Source organism: Chrysemys picta, chromosome 5 (genome assembly GCF_011386835.1).
Source record: "Chrysemys picta bellii isolate R12L10 chromosome 5, ASM1138683v2, whole genome shotgun sequence".
NCBI classification, from domain to species: Eukaryota; Metazoa; Chordata; order Testudines; family Emydidae; genus Chrysemys; species Chrysemys picta.
The window spans coordinates 2,884,497-2,907,240 of NC_088795.1; the positions used below are offsets into that span (position 1 = coordinate 2,884,497).

At 45.3% G+C, this 22,744-nt stretch overlaps 1 protein-coding gene across 5 annotated transcripts; it reads left to right on the forward strand.

Moving 5' to 3' along the window:
- The first annotated feature begins 7,338 nt into the window (after window positions 1-7,338).
- PPP1R3B (protein phosphatase 1 regulatory subunit 3B) lies at window positions 7,339-20,308 on the forward strand. Of its 5 annotated transcripts, none has more exons than XM_005296481.3 (2): window positions 7,339-7,498; window positions 16,359-20,308. In XM_005296481.3, exons 1-2 carry the CDS (start codon window positions 7,485-7,487, stop codon window positions 17,245-17,247), a joined length of 903 nt encoding a protein of 300 aa, XP_005296538.1. In that variant the 5' UTR covers window positions 7,339-7,484; the 3' UTR covers window positions 17,248-20,308. The 5 variants fall into 5 exon arrangements, with proteins under 5 accessions (XP_005296538.1, XP_005296539.1, XP_042696182.1 ...); XM_005296482.5 differs by lacking the exon at window positions 7,339-7,498 and adding an exon at window positions 7,537-8,003; XM_042840248.2 differs by lacking the exon at window positions 7,339-7,498 and adding an exon at window positions 8,045-8,174.
- The last annotated feature ends 2,436 nt before the right edge of the window (window positions 20,309-22,744 follow it).

Here is a 22,744-nt window from a genome sequence, read left to right on the forward strand (position 1 = left end):
TTAATTCCTACCCTTTGTTCCCTGTCTTTTAACCAGTTCTCAGTCCATGAAAGGACCTTCCCTTTTATCCCATGACAGCTTAATTTACATAAGAGCCTTTGGTGAGGGACCTTGTCAAAGGCTTTCTGGAAATCTAAGTACACTATGTCCACTGGATCCCCCTTGGCCACATATTTGTTGACCCTTTCAAAGAACTCTAATAGATTAGTAAGACATGATTTCCCTTTACAGAAACCATGTTGACTATTGCTCAACAGTTTGTGTTTTTCTATGTGTCTGACAATTTTATTCTTAACTATTGTTTCGACTAATTTGCCCAGTTCCGACGTTAGACTTACCAATCTGTAATTGCTGGGATCACCTCTAGAGCCCTTTTTAAATATTGGTGTTACATTAGCTAACTTCCAGTCATTGGGGGTACAGAAGCCAATTTAAAGGACAGGTTACAAACCTTAGTTAATAGTTCCGCAACTTCACATTTGAGTTCTTTCAGAACTCTTGGGTGAATGCCATCTGGTCCCGGTGACTTGTTAATGTTGAGTTTATCAATTAATTCCAAACCTCCTCTAGTGACACTTCAATCTGTGACAGTTCCTCAGATTTGTCACCTACAAAAGCCGGCTCAGGTTTGGGAATCTCCCTAACATCCTCAGCCGTGAAGACTGAAGCAAAGAATCCATTTAGTTTCTCCGCAATGACTTTATCGTCTTTAAGCACTCCTTTTGTATCTCGATCATCAAGGGGCTCCACTGGTTGTTTAGCAGGCTTCCTGCTTCTGATGTACTTAAAAAACATCTTGTTATTACCTTTGGAGTTTTTGGCTAGCCGTTCTTCAAACTCCTCTTTGGCTTTTCTTATTACATTCTTGCACTTGATTTGGCAGTGTTTATGCTCCTTTCTATTTGCCTCACTAGGATTTGACTTCCACTTTTTAAAGGAAGTCTTTTTATCTCTCACTGCTTCTTTTACATGGTTGTTAAGCCATGGTCGCTCTTTTTTTAGTTCTTTTACTGTGTTTCTTAATTTGGGGTATACATTGAAGTTGGGCCTCTATTATGGTGTCCTTAAAAAGTGCCCATGCAGCTTACAGGGATTTCACTTTAGTTACTGTACTTTTTAACTTCTGTTTAACTAACCCCCTCATTTTTGCATAGTTCCCCCTTTTGAAATTAAATGCCACAGTGTTGGGCTGTTGAGATGTTCTTCCCTCCACAGGGATGTTGAATGCTATTGTATTATGGTCACTATTTCCAAGCAGTCCTGTTATAGTTACCTCTTGGACCAGCTCCTGCGCTCCACTCAGGACTAAATCTAGAGTTGCCTCTCCCCTTGTGGGTTCCCGTACCAGCTGCTCCATGAAGCAGTCATTTAAAGTATCGAGAAATTTTATCTCTGCATTTCGTCCTGAAGTGAAATGTTCCCAGTCAATATGGGGATAATTGAAATCCTCCACTGTTATTGAGTTCTTAATTTTGATAGCCTTTCTAATTTCCCTTAGCATTTCATCATCACTATCACTGTCCTGGTCAGGTGGTCGATAATAGATCCCTAATGTTATATTCTTATTAGAGCATGAAATTTCTATCCATAGAGATTCTATGGAACATGTGGATTCACTTCAGATTTTTACTTCATTTGATTCTACATTTTCTTTCACATATAGTGCCACTCCCCCACCCCGCATGACCTGTTCTGTCCTTCCGATATATTTTGTACCCCGGAATGATTGTGTCCCATTGATTGTCCTCAGTCCACCAGGTTTCTGTGATGCCTATTATATCAATATCCTCCTTTATCACGAGGCACTCTAGTTCACCCATCTTATTATTTAGACTTCTAGCATTTGTGTACAAGCACTTTAAAAACTTGTCACTGTTTATTTGTCTGCCCTTTTCTGATGTGTCAGATTCTTTTTTATGTGAATGTTTCTCGTCTGATCTGGCCCTTACATTATCCTCTTCCATCCTCTGCTCCTGACTATAACCTGGAGATTCTCTGTCATTAGACTCTCCCCTAAGAGAAGTCTCTGTCCGATCCACATGCTCCTCTGCAGCAGTCGGCTTTCCCCCATCTCCTAGTTTAAAAACTGCTCTGCAACCTTTTTAATGTTAAGTGCCAGCAGTCTGGTTCCACTTTGGTTTAGGTGGAGCCCATCCTTCCTGTATAGGCTCCCCCCATTCCAGAAGTTTCCAGTTTTGGGCCCCACACTACAAGAAGGATGTGGAAAAATTGGAAAGAGTCCAGCGGAGGGCAACAAAAATGATTAGGGGGCTGGAGCACATGACTTATGAGGAGAGGCTGAGAGAACTGGGATTGTTTAGTCTCCAGAAGAGAAGAATGAGGGGGGATTTGATAGCAGCCTTCAACTACCTGAAGGGGGGTTCCAAAGAGGATGGAGCTCGGCTGTTCTCAGTGGTGGCAGATGACAGAACAAGGAGCAATGGTCTCAAGTTGCGGTGGGGGAGGTCCAGGTTGGATATCAGGAAAAACTATTTCACTAGGAGGGTGGTGAAACACTGGAATGCGTTACCTAGGGAGGTGGTGGAGTCTCCTTCCTTGGAGGTTTTTAAGGCCCGGCTTGACAAAGCCCTGGCTGGGATGATTTAGCTGGGAATTGGTCCTGCTTTGAGCAGGGGGTTGGACTAGATGACCTCTTGAGGTCCCTTCCAACTCTGATATTCTATGATTCTATGATTCTATGATTCTAAGTTTCCCCAGTTCCTAATGAATGTAAACCCCTCCTCTCTACACCATCGTCTCATCCACGCATTGAGACTCTGAAGCTCTGCCTGCCTACCTGGCCCTGCACGTGGAACTGGGAGCATTTCTGAGAATGCCACCATAGAGGTCCTGGATTTCAGTCTCTTCCCTAACAGCCTAAATTTGGCCTTCAGGACATCTCTCCTACTTTTCCCTATGTCATTGGTACCTACATGTACCACGACCACCGGCTCCTCCCCAGCACTACACATAAGTCTGTCTAGATGCCTCGAGAGATCCGCAACCTTCGCACCAGGCAGGCAAGTCACCATACGGTTCTCCTGGTCATCACAAACCCAGCTATGCCTAAATGTCTTGCTAGGTCAACACTGTGGTCACCTGGGCCCTGGTGAACCTACTGGGGGTCCCGCAGGCTTCCTCTTGATTTCTTTGAATTTGATCTCAGCACTTATCTAGCAGTAAGAGACTTCTAGATCTGCTCCTATCAACACTATCCTTTTAGCTGGTAGATTATGCTTGTGAAATTGTAATTTATTTCTTCAGGAGTCAGGTCATAACAATGGCTGTGTGTGCTACTAGAAGTTAATTAAAAACACATATCCATGGAAAGAGTGCAGCTTTTTATCCCTGAATGTTAAAAGCTCTAATGTAGCTGAGTCTCTTCATTGGCAGCTACCAAGCTAGAGTGGGCTAGCCCTGAATGGGTGCCCATGGAAGGGGAAGGGTGCAAGACCTCTTAACCCAAAAGCCACGTAAGGGGCAGCCACATCTCAGATCTTGCTTTCCTGATGTATGAGCACTGGGGATGTCTGATTGTGCCAGCAGTGCTAGATATCTCTAAAAGAATGGGATGGGCTGTGTGCTGGGGAGAACATCTGCTGTGTCTCTTCCAGGAGTGTTAAGGTCCCACACTGACATACACCTTCCACAGGCAGTGCCAGACTGGATCAGAACTGTGGTCCATCTAGTCTCTGGTAGTAACCAGCAACAGATGCTTCACAGGAAGGTGCAAGACAACCCTTTGTCTTACTATTAAGATTTTAAACTCTTCAGGCAGAGACTCTCTCTTAATATGTGTAATACAGTCCCTGCAACAATTGGGCTTCAAATAAATAACCATCATAATAGTGTCTCTGTTAGATACTGTAACATTAATTGGGAAAGATGTTTACTAAGAATCCTGCAATGAGCTGTCTGGGGGTGGGATTGCTGCACCCACAGGGAGTTCACTCCAGGATTGGGGCCTTGGTGTGTTTGGGGAGGGGGAAGGGGGAAGACGCCATGCAATGATCAGATCCACAAATGTGCGAGGGCTCCTCTCTCCCTGTTCATCCCCTACCACCAAAACATTCTAGACAGGCCACTCTTGTGAGTTCACAGCCCAAAAAAGCCTTTCCTTTCAGTTAAAAGGCAATTGGTTGGTTTGTCCCTTTTCATTTATATTTAGGCTTGTTATAAAAATTTACATATAATATACTTGTTAAACATGAACAATAACAATAGTCATTTTCAAATCCATCCTAGCTAACATGTCAGTACTCCTTGCAGTGTATAGTTCTGAGCTTCTCCCCCTCACCCCACCTCACCTCACCTACCTATGGGCTGGATTCTAATCTCACAGCAGTGTAAATTAGGAATAATTCCATTTGAAGTCAACTGAGTTACACTGGTTTCAGTGGTTAAGTGATGTGCTGCTCTCCTTCACCTCCCAGGCAAATAAGTATTCCAGGAATTCACATTAATGATGTGGTGCACCTGAACTTCCATGGAATAGAGAGGAAAGAGGTGTCAAGATGTGAATTGTTTGCTTGAGTACTGAAGCAGAACTGGCATCTTCTACAGAAAATGACTCACTGTTTCTGGGTACCATTGGACACAGTTAAGGGGACAATACACTGGTTGCCCAGAAAGAAGGATGAAGATCCTTATCTAGGCCATCTTATTTCAAGTGAATCCAAAATAAACCTGTTTGTTGAAGGATACAAAGAGGGGGCAGGGGAAAACTAATGAGACTGTGCTGGCCAGGGCCAGCTCCAGGTTTTTTGCCGCCCCAAGCAAAAAAAAAGGGGCCGGAGTGCCACCGCCGAAGCAAAAAAAAGCTGGAGTGCCACCCCTTGAAAAGTGCTACCCCAAAGGGCTCTTTAAAAATGCCACCCCAAGCACATGCTTGGAACGCTGGTGCCTAGAGCCGGCCCTGGTGCTAGCTTTAAAACAAAATATGTATAAAGTGCTTTTGGAGTAAGAATTCACTCTTGTCTCTTGTTTCAACTGCTGTGAAATGGGATCTGCAGGTGCTTTGGTAAATAGATCAAATGGTTTTCTAGTTCCTTATAACTTCCATAACTATCTTTAAATCCTTGAAATCCTAAACTATAATTGCACAACATCAGTGGTATGAATTGCAGCGGGTATCAATTCAGCAACAACTGCACTGTAGGGACACACTTTCCATCTTCTGCAGAGGTAAAGACACAGCAGTGGGCTTGTCAACACTGGTTTTGCCTGAAGTTAATTGACTGCTAAAACTGATCTAGGGTAAAGCAAATCTGTGTCCCCCGGAACAAATGTTTAATTACTAAACAACTAACTGAAGGCTCAATGTAGACATTTCCCAAGGCTGTGCTATACTGTACTATAAGTACGTTTAGCCTCCTTTAGCTACACTCCCCCTAATGTGGTCCTACATCTTCAGGGCAAACCTGCATGTCAAAGCACGTTTGACTCTACGGGCATGGCTGCACTCGCAGATGTAGAGAGCTTTGAGTTAAACCAGCCTTCATAAAGTGCAGTAGGGAAAGCGCTGCAGTCTGTCCACACTGACAGCTGACAGTGCACTGGCGTGACCACATTAGCATCTCTTGCAATGGCCACAGAGAGCAGTGCATTGTGGTAGCTATCCCAGCATGCAAGTGGCTGCAACATGCTTTTCAAATGAGGTGGGTGGGGTGGAGTGTGACAGGGAGTGTGTTGTGTGTATGTGGGGGGAAGAGAGTGTGGGGTTTTGGGGGGCTGAGAGCATATCAGCATGCTGTCTTGTAAGTTCAGACAGCAACAGACCCTCCTCCCCCCCACCTCTCTCTCTCACACAGCATTCCACAGTAATGGTTGCTTTGTCTCGGAGCAGATAAGCAGCCGGCTGTCAGAAACGGAGCTTTCAAAGGGCATCTCAGCATGCCTGCAGTGAATCCAAAACAATGACAAGAGTGGCCACTTGACTTAAGGGGATTATGGGATGTTTCCGGAGGCTGATCAGAGCGCAGTAATACAACACCTTGTTCACACTGATGCCCGGGCGTTTTAGCCGATGTGCACCAACGGTTAATCTTCTCGCTGAGGTGGAGTACCAGGAGCGCTCTAGCCCCGGAGGTAGAGTGCTCTGCGTGCCTTGCCAGTGTGGACGAGGAGTGAGCTAGGGCACCCGGAGCTGCTTTAATGCTCTCTAACTCGCAAGTGTAGCCAAGCCCTACTACTCTTTCTAATGTAGCGCTGTAAGGTGCTTGCTTAATTGCTCGTTTATATCCCCTAATTTAGTTAAGATTATCTTTTTATTGGGTGTAAATGTTGTGCAATAGAAAGAGTAGCTCTCCTGTGTTCATAGCAGGCTTGGAAAGCGAGGTTTCCCCTCCCCAACTCCTCACTCCAGCACCCCTTTCTTGGAGAAGCTGCAGGAATTAGTGTTTGATCGATCAGATAACAAAGGGCGAAGGGGGCGGGGGGAAGCGAACTAAGCCTGGCCACGTTCATTGTGAAAGGTGAAATGGAAACTCCAGAAGCGAAGTGCTGGGAGGGAGATGCTAGACGAGGGGAGCCCGCTGAGATAAGGTAGCTGGCACTGGCAGGTGACTGCGCTGCACGGGAATAATGCCAAGTTAGGCGGCGGCACGGGTCAGTCTGTCGCAGTGCCTCTTCCTAGGCGTCTGCCCTTCTCCCAGGAGTTTTGGGCTTCTCCCTGGAGGGGTCCCCATGGATCCCTCAGGCTGGCCCTTCCCCCTCGGTTATCCCACTTCGCCCAGCCCTCGTGGGGGCGTCTCTCCCCGCTCCAACCCCTGGCTGCAGGAGGGGGCCCACACCCAGGGGATCGCTCTGTTCCTCTGGGCAGCTCACCCCCAGCCCATGGTGGGTGGGCTGTGTCTGTGGGGGAGGAGCTGCACACTCCCGGTCCCTTGGCGTGGGGGGGGGGGGGGCGGGCTGTGTCTGGGGGGAGGGGCTGCCCCACTCCAGCCCGGGGTGGGGGTGTCTGGGGGGAGAGGCTGCCCCACTCCAGCCCGGGGGGGCGTGTCTGGGGGAAGGGGCTGCCCCACTCCAGCCCAGCGGGAGAGGGGGCTGTGTCTGGGGGAAGGGGCTGCCCATTCCGGGCCCTGGGCAGGGGGTGTGTGCCTGAGGGGAGGGGCTGCCCCACTCCAGCCCGGGGGGGAGGGGCTGCCCATTCCGGGCCCTGGGCGGGGGGGGGGGGGTGCCTGGGGGGAGGGGCTGCCCCACTCCAGCCCAGCGAGGGGCTGGTGTCCCGGGGCTGCTCCGCAAAGCACCAGCAGGGGCTGTGCTCACGAGCTAGGCTGCTGCAGGTCACGCGGAAACTCCGCTCCCATTGGCTGGCAGATCGGGTTCGGCGCGCTCCCATTGGCTGCGGCGGGGATGGTCTGGGCCGGCCGGAGCTCGGGGGCTGAGTGCCGCGACGCGGTTGCGCCCCGCCCCCGCCATCCTGCGCCTCGTTCGGCAGCCTCGGGCCGCCGCCGGACCCGGGCTGAGCGCGCTCCGCCGGACCCATGCGCCGCGCCAGGTAGGGAGCCCGCGGGCCGGGCCAGTCCCGCCCTGTGCGGGGAGCTCCGCGGCCGGACCCCGCCCCCGTTCCGGTCCCTCCTGGGGCGGCCTCGCAGCCCTGCCGGGGGGGGCGTGGGGAGCCCGCGGGCCATGGGGACCCCAGGGAACGGGCGAGCCTGGCAAAGCCTGAGCGTGGCCCCGGGTCCCTGAACCCGGCAGCGACAGGGGAGCTCGGGCCTCCCGAGCCCGGGTCCCGCGGGCCTCCCCGCCACAGCGGCGGCCTTTCGTGCACCGCCCGCCCCGGGAGCCGCTCGCGCCGCTGGGCAGCGTTAACCCCCCAGCCCCTTGCGCGCCGCGGCTCCACACCTGCGGCCGCGCGCCCCTGCCAGCCCCCGCGGACATCTGCTGGGCAGCGCCGCTCGCGGTCGGCAAGTCCTAGTTCCGCTGAGCTGAAATGGCTTAGATGTGAACCCTCGCAAACCAGTTCGGAAGGGAAATCACTTGGCCTTGTATACGTGGCTGCTGTAAGTAGCCCTTGTAATATGGCAACCCATGAGGAATTTGCCCAATTCGAGTATTTAGGCTTGAGAACAAGGCAATTTTTCTTCAACTACAGTATCTAGAGGAATGGAGAAACCGGTTTTTTTAGAGCACTTGTATGCTTTAGTCCAGGGGTCTGCTACCTTTCAGAAGTGGTGTGCGAATCTTCATTTATTCACTCTCATTTAAGGTTTTGTGTGCCAGTAATAATGTTTTTAGAAGGTCTCTTTCGATAAGTCTATAATATAGAACTAAACTATTGTTGTATGTAAAGTAAATAAGGTTTTAAAAATGTTTAAGAAGCTACATTTAAAATTAAATTAAAATGCAGAGCCCCCCAGACCGGTGGCCAGGACCCAGGCAGTGTGAGTGCCACTGAAAATCAGTTCCCGTGCCACCTTTGGCACGCATGCCATAGGTTTCCTACCCCTGCTTTAGTCTGATTTCCAAGGTGTGGAGCAACCTTGGGTCACAGCAATGGCAGTTTCCAAATTATAGGCAATTGATCTCTACTGTGGGGACAGTTGATTCTGCCAGATTCACTCCCACAGTAGCAGATGGGTTTTAGGGAAGGTGATGTGCCAGTTCCAGCAACCCTCGGATTCCACAGACTTGGGGTAGGTCTATACTTACCTCCAGGTCCGGTGGTAAACGATCGATCTTCTGGGATCGATCCCGGAAGTGCTCACCATCGACGCCGGTGCTCCTGCTCCACGAGAGGAGTACGCGGAGTCGACGGGGGAGCCTGCCTGCCGCGTCTGGACCCGCAGTAAGTTCGAACTAAAGTACTTCTACTTCAGCTACGTTATTCACTTAGCTGAAGTTGCGTATCTTAGTTCGAAGTGTGGGGTTAGTGTGGACCAGGCCTTAGAGAATTGAAGAAATGCAGAGCTGGAAGGGGCCTTGAGAGAGCATCTCGTCCAGCCCCCTGTGCTGGGGCAGGGCCATTTATAATTACACTTTCCCTGACAGGCGTTCACTTCTTTGATTCTTTTGATTTGGGTTCAGATCTAAGTATGGAACTTAGACTTGTGTCAACTGTTTGATCTAGTAGTGCATGTCCATTTGATCTGCCAGTAGCTTTTTATATTAATGGAGCTAACAGAACACTGGGCATCATTAAGAAAGGGATCGATAATAAGACATAAAATATCATGTTGCCTCTATAAATCCATGGTATGCTCACATCTTGAATACTGCGTGCATGGTCACCCAAAAAGATATATTGGAAAAGGTACAGAAAAGGGCAACAAAAATGATAATATGGAACAGCTTCCATATGAGGAGAGAGTAATAAGACTGGTACTTTTCAGCTTGGAAAAGAGACAACTAAGGGGGATATGATAACCGTCTATACAATCATAACTGGTGTGGCAAAAGTAAATAAGGAAGTGTTATTTACTCCTTCTCATAACACAAGTATTAGGGGTCACCAAATAAAATTAAGAGGCAGCAGGTTTAAAACAAACAAAAGGAAGTATTTTTTTCACACAACGCAGTCAACCTGTGGAATTCTTTGCCAGAGGATGTTGTGAAGGCCAAGACTATAACAGGGTTCAAAAAAGAACTAGATAAATTCATGGAAGATAAGTCCATCGATTGCTATTAGCCAGGGTGGGCAGGGATGGTGGCCGTAGCCTCTGTTTGCCAGAAGCTGGGAATGGGCGACAGGGATGGATCACTTGATGATTACCCATTCTGTTCATTCCCTCTGGGGCACCTGGCATTGGCCACTGTTGGAAGACTGGATACTGGGCTAGATAGACCTTTGGTTTGACCCAGTATGGCCGCTCTTATGTTCTACTGTTGCCTCTGTTGTAGGATCTTAAGGGATTCACTTTGTGGACTGCTCCTTCTGAGGCATCTGAAAGCGTGCTGGATTGCCATTGCATGTGGTGTCTTTGCAGGGTTTCACCTTGTTCCTGTTCTTGTGTGGAGTCACTGTTGATAGGGAGAAGTATTTGGAGGTCTGATCATCTATTGAGGGTCTGTGCTCTTTGCCAGAATGGCTTGTAACTTCTGGGTCTCACTAGATTCATCATTGTTCCCAGATGACACGGATGGTCTATGGTGTTTCATCTATGGCTAGCCAGGAGATATGCAGTCATTACTCGCTAGTGCAGACCTCCCAGTGATCAGATGCTTTGGTTACCGTCAAGCTTCACTGCTGTATTACATTCTGAATAGGACTAGTCCTCAGGCCTACGGGAAGACTACTGGTCTTCTCGAACACACCTGTCCCTCTCCGCCTCATTGCAGATAGGCATGCATGAACATAACACCCAGAGTCACTGCTCTGGCTTTCTGCTCACTTGCAGGTGGGCTTGTAGGTGGTGACAACCTTTAAAGACCTTGAATGGCTTTGAATTCTTATGTGAATTCTTCATTAGAATAGGTAAAGTGGATGAGAAGTACTTGCAATCACAATCTAAGGCTTTGTGTACACTACCACTTTTGTGGGTATAATTTTTATGTCATTTAGGGGTATTGATAAAAACACCCCTCTGAGCAACATAAGTTTCACCGACAAGTGCCGGTGGTGCAGCCAGCACTATGTCGGCAGGAGATGCTCTCCCACCAGCATAGCTAGAGCCGCTTGTTGGGGATGGTTTAATTATGTCGACGGGAGAGCTGTCTCCCGCTGGCATAGGGCGGTTACACAGAAGATCTTACAGGAGAGCAGCTGCATTGGTACAGCTGTGCCGCTCTAAGGTCTCTAGTGCAGACATGGCCCAAATTTCAGTAATTCTGTAATTCTGAGAGTTCCATCTTTTGAAAATCAATGCCTGTAAAGTCTCTGGGTGAAGTTCACCGACCTGTAGGCCACAATCCGAGATGCCATTTATTTTGTCCAGGATTTGATTTACTGTTTTTGTTTGTGTTGGTTCTTAATGACCTGTAACTGAAGCACCTCTGTTCCGGGGTGGTAAGTGCTGTAGAAACGAAGGTTATGTCTATACTACCTGCCGAATGAGGGGTGGTAGCTCCCGGCGATAAAGCGCTGTCTATACTGGCACTTTTCAGCGCTAAAACTTCTGTGTCTTTTCACATCCCTGTAAAGTTTTAGCGCTGAAAGTGGCAGTGTAGACACGGCCTCAGTAGTAAATTCCCCCCTTCATAGAAGGGGTGTCCCCACAGTCATTCTTCAAACTTTGAGACTCTAACCTGCATGCTGCCTCTGTTCAAACTGGCTTCTCCTAGACACGTCAGTAAAAGTTTTTCCAAAAAGTTCTGCAGGGCTGCTTGGCAGAGAAGTCAAAGTGGCGGTAGTGGGTTCTTTGGTGCCTGGGAGCCAAGAGTGCGTAGTGCATTGTCTGCATGGTCTCCTCCACTGCAGCAGTACAAGCGTGACAATTTCTGGCAGCAGTGTTGACATTGTGGACACACCCTGCCTATCCCCTTGTTACAGTGCTTCCTTTCTTGCAGATATAAAAGGGGTGTGGTTGCTTCTGATTACTCTGGTCCCTCTTCTGAGAGCTTAGTTTTTGCTGTGCATCAGTTGTTCATTGATAGTAGTAGGATTTTTAGCCTTGTTGGCCATTTAGTCTCTGTCAGGATGTGCTTGGAGCTCATCACGTGCAATTGTGAGCTTCATTTTACTGGCTTCATGTTATGCTGTACCTAGAATGGCATTCAGCCCATTGCCAGCTACCCTACCTACTGTTTGCCGATTTCCCATGAGGAGGGGCATATGTTGCACCATTGCTCTCCTACAGGTCGTTGACTAACATCACTGTAGGGCCAGACTCCCAGAAGAGCTCTGTTCCCATTTAGATACCTAAATAGTGGCTGGATTTTCCAAAGTAATTTATTTGTATTTGTGTTGCCCTGGTGCCTGGAGGTTTCTGAGATCAGGGCCCCATTATGCTGGACACTGTATATAGACATAGCGAGAGAGAGTTCCTGCCCTATAAGAGCTTACAATCTAAATGGGCCCTTCCAATAAATGAAGAGATGTTGGAGCAAGTGAAGGATTTGTGTCTAACTCTAGCTTCTGTACTAGCCACATCTAGGAGAGAGGTGCTATAGGTCCCAAGCCCTTGAGAAGGGTTTTCAGAACTTCTGTTCTCCTCTTGTTCCAGGCTCTCTGGTAGTTCCAGCTGCCCAAGAGAGGCCTAGACAATCTTCCCCTTTTCTGAGAGGATGAAAAGAGAAGGTATTTGAACTTCTCAAGAGACCATATGTATGCATCAATTGTACTTCAAGGCCTCGCCTATTCCTCTGTCAGCATAGCTGTGTCTACGCAAGGGCTTTTGTCAGCATAACTGGCTGTGTGATTTTGTTTGGTTGGTGTTTTTTTCCACACCCCGACCAACATAGATATGCCATCAAAACTTTGTTGTATATACCTGGCCCAAATGAAGACAGCTGATTGGTACTAGCATAATACTTCCTCACTTAGAATAAACTGCCTCCTCTTCTGGACCTAACAGACAGCATATAATATACCTGTAAAACTGTCTTCAACTGGTTTATTGTCAGTATGCTTTCAAGATGCTTGCTAATGTTTGATGTTATATTAGTGTGCTGCAGACAGCTAGCAGAGGAGGCTAACAAGTTAACAAACCTTATTTTTGGATCTGTACCAATATCATCAGAGGTTGTTGACAAACATGGATTTAAACAGTTTTGTTCACATGTTTGCTTATAAAGTTGGGGTGGGAGAAAGGGCATTAGTATTTGCTCAGAGAAGAGGGTGAAACTGGCAGGGTAATATAGTTTCGAAGTCTTTGGGGTGGTATTGAAAACTAGGCAAATGAACTTCAAACTTTCTTTAAAAGAATGAAGATATTAAGTCGTCAGTGTCCCTTTAAACACACTTTTCCTGCATTCTTGTAGCTGAACACTTCCTGTGTTTTCCAGAGCTGAATTTGTGGGCATCTTTCCAGTAACAGCTATTCACTGAATTACTTTTAAAGATCCAAATGTTTTAAAACCTGAGACAGTTCATTAGCCTCACTGTAAATCTCTGACTTAAATGAAAAGCTTCCCCATTCCTTTTAGGGTTGTTCAACAGAGTCCCACCCAGCATTCTTGGACTTTGAAGCAAGTGCCCCAAGGTCAATCCAGAGCAAAAATTCACCTCCTGAGTTATAAAATCGTAACTGAAAATTGCAGGCAGTTCAGTAGATCTGGCCTTGTGACTTTTAATGGCTTAAATAGGATGCATCATGAGGTTTGACTTCTATAAACACCCTGAAGTTGAATGTCCCAAAATTGCTTTTTGATAGAATACCTTTTTATTAAATAATACAGTATATGCTCCATTATCCAGATATTGCCAGGGACATTGAGGCTGCAATTATTAGTTTCCTCAAATACTAAAGAGGTTTAACTGTAATGAGACATGACCCTGTAATGCATCTGAGACTGGTTGAAGTGACAGGCAGTTGTGAATATTTGTGGCTGTATTGTTTTGCAGGATGAAATAGCATATACAAACAGTAGCTTCATGTTGTAAGTAGAGGCTTGTCAAGACCATGTACAGCAGAGCAGAGAATGCACACCTGGATTTAACGCTGTTCTGTGAGGTTTGCGACACTAGTTGGATTTGAGCTGTGTCAGGCTATGATGAGGAAGCAGAGGAGGAGCTGGTCGCTGGAGTGCACTTTTGCACTAAGCTCTCAACACACATTCTGAATAAACAGAAGTCCTTGTTGAATGCAACTTACAGATGAAATATTTTGATGCTGTTCTGAAGAAGGGCTGATGTGTAGACAGCTTTCTGTCAGGAGCATAGTTCTTGGCCTGAGTATTGTACTTGTAAGGTACTAAGGTTCTAAATAGCTGTTGGCAGCCTTGATCTCTCATTTATCCCTGGTTCTCTTTAGCCAACTGCTGTTGTGATGCTGCGGTCTCATTTAGAGATTGGCCCATAGATTTTGATTTGGGAGTGGCAGGAGAGGAGTCACTGAAATATTATTATTATTATTATTCTTTTTTAAGGAAAAGTTCTTCATTTTAAATCGCGTGTTAAATAAAATCAGTGGGCTATATCGTGCTTTATCAATCCTGTATTCTTCAGGGCTCGGAGAACAATCAGTTCATCCCAAGCAAGTCGGACTTTTGCCCATGCATGTGTCATTCGAATCTAGGCAATAGGCTGTCAGTGTACAATTGTTTCCAATTCTGATGTTTGCAGGGAAGAACCTGAGTGTGAACAACAGAATGATGCAGACACAGCTCCAGTGCTACCATCTTTGCACAGTTAGGTGGGGGAAGGAAGGTGGCTGCTGTTTATAGTAGGTGGGGGCTACCTTCCCAAATGCCCTGTAGCAGGAGACATGGGGGAGGGAAGGGGGAATGACACTGTCTAGAAGAGGGGACCCGTTGATACGCAGCCACCCCAGTAGAGTATTCTATACGTGTGCCGAGACATTGCCTTCCCCCACCACTAACATTGCTTTGCTATCCGGGCAGGGAGTTCCTGCCACCCAGGCCGAGGATTGTGGGCGGGGAAGGGCTCTAGTGGATGGTGGCAGGTGGGGCCTTTTGCCCTGGGTGGAAATTCCTGCTGTAATGGTAGGGGGCCCTACCTGTGGGAGGGGAGGCTCTCTAGAGGCCTGGCAGGAGACACCCGCACCCTGAATGCTTTCTGCTTGGTGGAGTGGTGTCAACAGGACCTTGGTATTGAGTGGTGGACAAGAAGCCTGCAGGCACTGGTTTTCAGGCTGTCTGGGGCTTCCTTGGGTTCCCCATGCCCAGTTCTGGACCTGGCAGGGGCCTTCTCTGGAAGGAAGAAGTCCTTGGTGCACCTGCTTTGCTGCAGAAGGCTGTGTGGGGCCAGCATCAATTGATTTCCTGAGTGGGGTGCTGCCTAGCACCTAGCTTGGGGGCTGAGAGGGCGACTCCCTGGATTGAGGGAGGTGGCATTAATTTGGGGCTTGGAGTTCAGTCAGTGGGGACCCTGGGCCAGATACTGGTGAGCACACAAACAGCAGAGACTCTGCAAGATCGGGATGTGGCTTGGATGGGGGTGGCTCTTGGCACCAGGGGTTGTTTGTTTGGTTTTGTTTTTAATAGCATGTTTAGCTTGCTAAAGGTCCCTTTGGTTTTAATTGAATGTAATTCCTTTTACCATTAAGTGCACGTATCCTGTGGAGCTGCACGTACCCTGCTGTATCTGCTAGCCTTTTCTGGGGACTGGGTCTAGAATACTTCCATGATACACTGCTCGGTCCCCTGCCAAAATGTCACTGCTCATCTCAGTGACCATTTAAAATGAGTATTTATACATATGTATTTATCCATTATTTCATGAATCACCATGGCTATAAAGTAATATTGGTTGGGGCAGGAAAACTTGAGCACCATCTGTTTAGTGTCGGTAGCCCATGAGATAATAGTATCAAACCTTAGGATCACATTCATATTACCATTTGGCCATGTCTCAAGACCAGAGCTAGATCTGAGTATCATGTGTAAGGCATTCATCTCTAACCCCAGTGTTAATGAAAACATTGGCTGCTCAAAATCATGCCAGAAGAGTCTGAGGAGGGAAGCATATTGAAATAACCTGAGTTTTGAAGTTTGGGGGATGACACCAAACTTTGTCATTTCTTATGACAACTCTTCAAGTTATCATAAAGTCTAGTGTCTGTGGTTCTGCTGTGGTTCTGTCCCCTCTAGAGGTCATATCAGTTCCATACTGCTACTGCTGATGAAATATGCAGTTCCTGTTTCTACATGTAAAGGAAGCTACAGCTACCCAATGAAGTGGAGAAAATATCAGATTCTCCTGGGGAGGAGACCACAGCAGAAATATAATGTAATTAATTGTATTTAAGTTTGTGAAACTACTGAAATTTTACATTAACTTCCAATGTTCATTTAATCATAATACAGCAAAACCTTTAAGGGGTTGAGGTGGGGGAGTAAAGCACTATACTTAGGTTTAGTGTTTTGCAACCTATCATAACTAGAAACACCATGACAGAGTAGAAGAAATAGTCCCTGGGCCAGTAAATATTTTTAGTCATGGTCCTACAGCGTGGATTCATTTAAAAATGGTTGATCTCTACACGGTATTTAACAAACAAAATGATTTATGCAGTTAGAATGGAGGAAATGCAACATAAAAACCTAGTTTACTCTTCTCGTTCTCTGTATGCTTTGCTTTTAACGCTTGTCATTGATAATATTTTATTGCAGGGGAATGAGGGGGGCGAGGTGTGCTCCAGAAAAAAACTAGTCAGCAGCTGACTGTATGTATTAGAAATTGAAGTTCAAAAGGAGCTTGTGTCCCGGCATAATGAAGTTTTCTTGTTGCTTGCTTATGCTCCTTTTGGGTCATATAATGATGTGATGAAAACTCACCTTTTCCCCCTTCTTTCTTTCAGAATACTGGACTACTTTGCTCCTACACCAGCAATGGCCGTGGACATAGCCATGCAGCTGTATCTGTGTTCTCCACCCTTGAGAAGAGAGAGGTTTGCTTGTAAAATCGCTCCAAAGCCAAACAAACCGTTACGTCCCTGCATTCAGAACAGCAAGGCTGAGTTCAATGAACCTGGAGAGGCAGCAACATCTCTCCAGGGAAATAGGGTGAAAAAGAGAGTTTCTTTTGCCGATAGCAGAGGCTTGGCTCTGACAATGGTTAAAGTGTTTTCAGAGTTTGATGACCCGTTAGATATTCCATTCAACATCACAGAGTTAATAGACAATATTGTGGGTCTGACGACAGTAGAGAGGGACAACTTTGTCTTGGATTTCGTACAGCCTTCTGCAGACTACTTGGACTTTAGAAATCGCCTTCAGACGGATTTTGTCTGCCTGGAAAACTGCATGCTAAAGGATAAAGCTATTGTGGGCACAGTGAAGGTTAAGAATCTTGCTTTTGAGAAGACTGTGAGAATAAGGATGACATTCGACACTTGGAAAAGCTTCACAGACTATCCATGCCAATATGTCAAGGACACTTATGCAGGTTCAGACAAGGACACGTTTTCCTTTGATATCTGCTTGCCAGAGAGAATTCAATCCCATGAAAGAATCGAGTTTGCAGTGTATTACGAGTGTGATGGGAAAGTGTATTGGGACAGCAACAGAGGCCTGAATTATAGGATCATACAGTCTGAACTGAAATCTGCTCGGGAAGTCGCGCAGCCTCAGGCTGGACCTGATTTTGGCATTGCCTTTGATCAGTTTGGAAGTCCGAGGTGCTCCTATGGCTTGTTTCCTGAGTGGCCTAGCTATTCGGGGTATGAAAAGCTAGGGCCTTACTACTAATGGAGGAACTGAGTCTTGATTCTCTAACTGTTGCTGTGTCTGTTGCAAGCTTGGGAATTGGCCTGAACATGAAGTTTGCTAAAGGCCTGGGTAAATGACACTTTACATGGCTCTGCAAAGCTCCATTGGGGTAAAGCAAGATGACTGTAATGTTCTGTGAGCGCAAGTGGTTTTAATACCAGCTAAACTAGTGTCTTTTGCATCATGATAGTTACCCCCCAGATTCAACACTTGGAAACAGTTTGACAGAATGGGAGACCTCACTGGAGTTTCTGCCCAGTGCTGCTAGTCCTCTTCTGTATAATGCTGCTAATCTCCTCCAGTTAAACACTTACTACTTCAGTGATTGCATTGTTCACTTAGGTATGTAGTAGTGTCTTGTGTTGCACATTAGGGTTGTTACAGGCTTGAGTATCTTAAAGAGGGAGGCTTTTTAAACTATGCTCTACCATTTCTGTAGCACTATGCAAGTTGGCTTTGCTTGAAGACTATTTGACAGGTAATTTATACATGACAGGAGATATTAAAGCTAAACTAGCCTTCTGATGGCAAGAGGGGGATGTGAATGTCCCTTCTCTCTGACCTTCTTACTGTGCTGGAGCCTTTTTGTTAGAGATGGAAAAGATTCTGGAAATGACACAATAACCATGACTAGAAGCTTCGCCTCATGCCATATTAGGAGATATCTGCATTTATGGGAAGATACTGGTATGCTTAGTCACCAGTTCATCTGTAAGATTTTTTTTTTAATATAACTTTTGTGTAGTAAATTCATAGGGATTGCCCATGTTGAGGAGTTGAATTTTTTTTCCTTTAGAACTGTGTAGTATCCTTGTAGCTTTGGGGTTAAATCCTTTGACTCATCAAGTGTTTTAAAAACCATTTTTACTGGAGGGGAAGAGCTCTTTGTCTGCAACTGTTAATATGTCCAGAAGGTCTTCCAGCCCCCCTGGCGCTCTTGAACTACTTGGGGAGTAACACTGAGGATTTTTTCTTTTTTTAATTTTTAATCTTGCAGATGCTGAAAGATCGCCATTCAGTTCTCAATATGTATCTCTATTAATTGCCTTACTGTGCCTGGGGAGTGCAGCAGCTCCTACTTTTAGTGCTAATGTAAAATAAGCTTTCATTCTGTTAGGAAACCGGGTGCCAAAGGGTTCATGCATGAGTGTGCATGGACAGTAAGTACATTGCATGTTTGTGAATTTGTTTGTTGTTTCTGTAGTGGGTTTGAAATTTGATAAACAGACCTCACTGCTGCTGCTTGTCATGTCCTGTGAAGACAGCTTAGTCTCCCAAATAACTTTTTAGTGCAGTGTGAGTGCCTTGGCTCAGAACTTTTTTTGTATACAATATCACAGCAGTGGCTTGAACTACAAAGGTTTCTGAAATGTGACTGCTAGCTTTTAAAAAGTTCTGAAAATTTGTATTAATCCAAGTCAACAGTTTTGTCTAAAACTTGTCTCACTAGAATGGATGTGTAGCTCTTTGTTCACTGTTTTCATGCTAGAATGGGTTCACTTAGATTGCTAGAACACCAGACTTGCACTGTAATTACATACTGAGCTGTCACATCTGTATCTTGTATTGACATTGTAGAAGCTATCACAATCAAGTGCACACATTTGCCTTCAGTGCTATTTCCATACAAAATGTAGTTCTGCCCAAGAAAATGGATGTCTCAAGGGCATGAGATGCCATCGTTGCTCTTGTTGAAAAGGAAGATCTGTTGTGGTAGAGGGGAGAGTACCATGGCTTGTTTTGGACGTGTGGTGAATTGCAAAGAACAGTCATTTTAGTACTGCCAGAGAGAATGTAGCTAAATTACTCACTGCAATCGTTAAGCCAATGTCTTGCTATTTGAGCAGAATAACTTATTTCATATACTTAAATGGAATAATTCAAATGGGGTTTAATATTTCCAGATATTCTATTTTTTCTAGAACACAAACATTATATTTTTGGCACATATCCAGTATTTGTGTTGGGAGGGCACAGGAAGAAGCAAATGGCTATGCTATTCTTCAAAATTCCTTTTAAAAACATCACTTCTTTAATTCTGGAGACCACAGTACAAAACACTTCTGCACTGTCCTATAATTTTAGGAGATGATGTATCTGACCTTCTATTAGACATGATTAAGTAAGAACAATGAACTTACAGGAGGAATGCATAGCTTTTTGATCTTTGCATCAATAAATGTATTGGGCTGTGGAAAGCATTATTGTACTCAGTCACTAATATCAGGCATTAAATTGACACTGTGTGTCTGTGTATGTAAACATGGGTTGTACAAGCTTCATTCACTAATTTGAAAAGTCTGTTTCCTGAATTTCCGTTTGATAAGTTAAATAGTGTCCTCCGTAAAGTTGTCTTTAGGAAAGACTTATCCAGGTTTGGTTTAAAATCGTTCTTTGACTTACAAAGCTGGGCTGTGAATGAGTCAAGGGTTTAACTTGCCTAGGATTTAAAGGTATGGTTGTTTTTAGCTAATATGTTCTAAAAATCTAGTATACAGCTTGCTTCATGTACTTTTAGCTAACACATTCTAGCACACCTTTAGAATCCTAACCATGACACCCTAAAATGCAACAGTGATGTGTGAGTCTGTAGTGCCATGAGTAGTAGTGTGCTTTTATTTCCTCCTCCTGGTGGTACAGTGAAGGGGCCCGTGCATACCAGCCAATGGAAGCAATGGTGTACTGCAGTGGATGGGAAAAAGCTGTGGAAGTTTTGACATACACGTTAACATTGTGCTGGGAACTGACTCTTTGACCAATGATGATTCGAAAACATAAAAAAGGTAACTTCTTGGAGCTTTCCTTTTCACACTTTTCTTCGCCAATCGGAATGTAGAAGTGAGGCATTGCTGTCCTTCTTTTATGCCTGGAAGTGCCTTGTTAAGCTGTTTTTGCATGTGTGTCTTTTTAAATGTTTTTGTACACAAAGTTCAAGGTGAAAAAATGCACTTTATAATCACAAATGAATGGATTATTCTTTTTTAAAAGAACAATGGTTTGTTTTTAACTGAAAGTGAAAATAAAAGTAGAACTGAAGGTGCCTGGTTGTTCTCTTTGTATTGTTGCCAGGAGACAGCACTTTCTTAACCACGGGGGCAAATCAGACAAGCTCCTTTGGAGGGAGAGGGCAATACACATCAACATAACCACTTACCATGGGAAGGAATTGCCTTTTCATTCGACCTTTTTCTGTCACTACTTGGATTTCAGAAATGTTACTCAGAACTTTTTTCCTAGTGGAGCTGTTGACTTTGAGGGCTCAATCTGTCTTCTCTTCTGCTTCAGTTGTATAATATGCCAAGTGCACTAGAAACACTAGCTATTCTCAGGAAGTATTTGTCATTCAGGGAAGAATAAAGGATTGATTATTCTTATCCCTAATTTTCCACCAGCTATATTAAGCCTTTTGAAGACTATAGTACTTCTCATTGTGGCTCAATCTATGAAGAAAACTCTATTTAGAGCACTTCATCTAATAAATGGCAATTAACTACTGCTTGACTTCTTATTTTACAATTAAAATTGCACATGCAAACTTGATGCTATCATGAGTTGTAATGTTTATCTTGCAAAGTGACTGCAGTCCCACACGTGCCATATTAACTCCTTTTTTCCCTCTGAAACCAGAAATTTACTGGGCATTAAAGTGGGCATTGGAAGGGTTTCTTCTTAATAATGCTAAGCTTTTCAGACTTTTCCAGCACTTCAAATATCTACATGTTGTATTCTCCTGAGTCATAATGAAGTGTCCTCCAGGTTCCTAGGATGTGGAAGTGAAAGATTCAAAAGTGAATGCTGGCTATCTGAATTATTCCCTCAGTGGATGCTACTTATCAGTGCTGAAGGCTAAAATTCAGAGTTAATAACCAGACCAGAAAACAAACTCTGGACTGATGGCTTCATCTGAGCATAATGCTGGCTAGTCCTTCAGGAGTCTCTTGGTTGGGGGGAGGTATTAAATCAGGAAAAGCTACTTGCTCTCATTTCAATCAGTTTTCCTGGATTTATGGTATAAATACACAACTGATCACAGTATTGAGAAGTTCCAAGTTTCAGCAAAATGAAAGGCAGCATAAGGAGGTTTAAAGCTTTGTGCAAGTGACACTAAAAAACCTCACTTGATTTGAATCTTTCAGGATTGGGCCTGGCTCACATGTACGCCCATTGTAAGGCCCCTTGGCACGACCCGAGTTCGGTGTAAAGGCCTCAGATTCTCTCTCTCTCTCCCCCCCCCCCCCCCCCCCCCCCCCCCCCGAGAACAATCAGATGCTAACCAGATTCTGTTGGGTTCACTTCAAAGATACTGTGATTTTTCTCATATTAACTTGCAGAACAAAACTGAGTTGTAATAAAAGCACTGCCAAAAACGTTAACTACACCGCTACCTCAATATAACGCGACCCGATATAACACAAATTCGGATATAACGCGGTAAAGCAGTGCTCCGGGGGGCGGGGCTGCACACTCTGGTGGATCAAAGCAAGTTCAATATAATGCGGTTTCACCTATAACGCGGTAAGATTTTCTTGGCTCCCGAGGACCGTGTTATATCGAGGTAGAGGTGTACTGTTTCTGAAGGCTATTGACGCTAACGTAAGCTCTTGTGAGCTGCTCCTCTTCCAGAGTGAGAGGGGAAATTTTGCTGTATAATAAGCTGGTAATTAAAGTCAGCTCATGCAATGTGAAACCACCAACAGAGCCTGCTCTTGGAGATTATCCCATGAGGTTGTAATGTAAAAGCTCAGCTCTGAGGGGATCTGCCATCCAGTCATGGCTAACAATACCAGTGGAAGTCTGAGTGCCTTTCTGCATGGAACTGCATCTGTTCTTGTTTAAGCATCAGGAGTCAGTTTTACAGTTAGACTGTCTGTAGTGTGGCTTAAGGCCAGCAAATAGCCAGCCTTCGTCCTCAAACAATACTGCAGTTCCCGAATGTGACCATTTCTAGTTCTCACTTCATAACTTTAATTTCTGTGATCTAGTAGGAGGGTGGCGAATATTCTGTGTGTGAAGTCAGAATAGCTAATGATCTGTGTGAGAGTGTGTTGCTTCGACAAGACCCTTCATTTCATGTAAATCGGCAACTTACTGCTTTAAAATTGGGTCTGTGAAATTTGGTAATACTAAAAATGCTCCCATACAATCCAGCCATTTAACTTTTTTCAAGCTATAAAGAGGATTTCTGTTCTAGGTCAGCTTATAAAGATGTTCATCAAGGTGGGAAGGAAGTGGAGTTAAATCTGTGAATAAACTTTTAACTACCACTGTATAAACCTAGGTAGGTGCTAATATTTCTGCCCCAAATGTCTATCAATATAGCTAAACTTAATACAATTTATTTTCCATACAGACAATTCTATCAAATTGTTCCTTCACACACTATTGGCTGAGACAAACCTTTGTTATGCTGCCAGTAGAGCTATTTACATGCTGAAACATGTCTAAACCCTTTCCTGGCATGGTGGTGGGCTTTGTT